The sequence below is a fragment of the Nansenia antarctica genome (assembly GCF_963989245.1).
Source record: "Nansenia antarctica genome assembly, contig: SCAFFOLD_627, whole genome shotgun sequence".
NCBI classification, from domain to species: domain Eukaryota; kingdom Metazoa; phylum Chordata; class Actinopteri; order Argentiniformes; family Microstomatidae; genus Nansenia; species Nansenia antarctica.
Window position 1 is genome coordinate 12,501 of NW_027662821.1, and position 2,500 is coordinate 15,000.

The following is a 2,500-nucleotide window of genomic DNA, read 5'->3' on the forward strand; positions in this document are numbered from 1 at the left end:
ATGTAATTGAATGAAATTGAAAATGAATGCAGAGAGAGAGAGATAGGAAAAGAGAGAGAGAGAGAGAGGAAGAGGAAGAGAGAGGGAGAGAGAGAGAGAGAGAGAGAGAGAGAGAGAGAGAGAGAGAGAGAGAGAGAGAGAGAGAGAGAGAGAGAGAGCGGTCCAGAACCAAGCCTGATCTGCTAAAAGCATCTCTCAACATCCCAGCCAAGGCTTTTAGAGAAGCTTCAATCTCTTTATTCTGTCTTGCCCCTTCACCCCTCTTTATCTCTCTCTCTCTCTCTCTCCATTTCTCCATCTCTCCATCTCTACGCTTTCAGCCATGCTGCCTGTTTTTACAGAATGAGGGGAACTTGAATGGCCTCGTCCGTTGATGTTCTGTTCACGGCATTCATCCTATCACACACACGCAGCAATAACCATAACTCTCTGTGGTGGGAGGAGGAAGGAGGTCTCTCTCTCTCTCTCCCTCCCTCCCTCCCCCCTCACACAAACACACACACACACACACACCTCACGCACACACATGCCTCACACACACACACACACCCTACACACTCTCACCTCCCGGTGGCCTCTGTAATGGAGAGAGTTACATTTCTATACTCAATGCCATGTTCTGCATGAAAGGCAGCGTCTCCCAGTCCCTGTGTGTGTGTGTGTGTGTGTGTGTGTGTGTGTGTGTGTGACGCTCCTCTCTCTCTCTCTGACAGCAGCAACGACCCGAGGAACATATCAGAGAGGTAGAGGAACATGTGTGTTCAGAGGGTAGAGGAACATAGAGGAACATCTCAGAGGGTAGAGGAACATAGAGGAACATCTCAGAGGGTAGAGGAACATAGAGGAACATGTCAGAGGGTAGAGGAACATAGAGGAACATCTCAGAGGGTAGAGGAACATAGAGGAACATCTCAGAGGGTAGAGGAACATAGAGGGACATAGACGAACATCTCAGAGGGTAGAGGAACATAGAGGCACATCTCAGAGGGTAGAGGAACATAGAGGGACATAGATGAACATCTCAGAGCGTAGAGGAACATAGAGGCACATCTCAGAGGGTAGATGAACATAGAGGAACATCTCAGAGCGTAGAGGAACATAGAGGAACATCTCAGAGCGTAGAGGAAAATCTCAGGGCTGTGTGTTACCTGTGTGTTCTGGGCTCGGACGACCACCAGCTGGATCATGCCTCTCAGGTTGCCCTCCATGGACATGGAGCGCCTCAGAGTCTCCATGGCGACGTGGTTGCTCCGCCCCACCAGCCCCTCCCCGTTCACCGCCACCAGCTGGTCGTTGACCCGCAGACGCCCGTCCTGGAACACACACACACACACACACACAGACACACACACACACACACACACACACACAACACACACACACACACACACCACACACAACACACACAACACACACACATACACACACACACACACACACACGCACACACACACACACACACACACACACACACACAGGCTGGCGTGAGACAGGTCCCTGACACACACACACACCAATCTCTGGTATGAATCTCTTCATAAAAACAAAACTAAACAAGATGTTTTTCAAGGACCAGATCTGAAGATGTTCCTCTCGGAGAACGTGGGCAGATCTGGAGTGTGTTCCACTTGAGAGGATGTGAGGCCCAGCTCAGTGTGTGTGTGTGTGTGTGTGTGTGTGTGTGTGTGTGTGTGTAGGTGTGTGTGTGTGTGTGTGTGTGTGTGTGTGTGTGTGTGTGTGTGTGTGTGTGTGTGTGTGTGTAGATACATATTACATGGCCAGTAAAAAGCCCTGTGGTTGATTAGTATGAATATTAATTATAGTGGAATCATGAGGAGGGAGTTGGTGGTGGATTTTAGGAGGAAGAGAAGGACCCCAGCCCCCATCACCATCAAGGGGGTGGAAGTCGAGAGGGTGGACTCCTACAGGTACCTGGGAGTACAAATTAATAACAAACTGGACTGGACTGACAACACCGAGGCTCTTCTCAGGAAAGGGCAGAGCAGACTGTTTTTCCTGAGAAGGCTGAGGTCTTTCGGTGTCTGCAACAAGCTGCTGCAAATGTTTTACCAGTCGGTGGTTGCCAGCGTTCTGTTCTTCGCCGTGGCCTGCTGGGGTGGAAACATCTGTGCCAGGGATGCTGCGAAGCTAAACAAACTGGTGAAGAAGGCCAGCTCTGTGGTGGGGACCGGGCTGGACAGCCTAGAGGTGGTGGCAGAACAGAGGATGGGGAAAAAACTGGCGGCCATGCTGGCCAATCCCTCCCACCCGATGTACTGCGAGCTGGCAGGGATGAGGAGCAAGTTCAGCCACAGATTTGTTCTCCCCCGTCAAAGTACAAAAAGATTTGGACAGTCCTTTATTCCAGCTGCACTCCGACTCTACAACCAGGCCCTGCAGGGTGGGGGAGACCTGGAGATGGAACTTTTGGAACTTTTTACTTATTGAGCCTGCACTGTTTTATGTTTTTTATTGAATGTTTTTCTGTTTTCTGTACTGA

The 2,500-nt window shown here is 50.2% G+C and overlaps 1 protein-coding gene across 1 annotated transcript in view; it reads right to left on the reverse strand.

The window, feature by feature from the left end:
* The window catches only part of LOC308175446 (partitioning defective 3 homolog), a gene marked incomplete at both ends in the record, with an annotated part of 17,560 nt that overhangs the window by 7,934 nt on the left and 7,126 nt on the right, over positions 1-2,500 (reverse strand). The window contains one exon of the mRNA XM_080551114.1: positions 1,149-1,313. Coding sequence (XP_080407240.1) covers positions 1,149-1,313 — 165 coding nt within the window. The remainder of the gene's footprint in view (positions 1-1,148; positions 1,314-2,500) is intronic.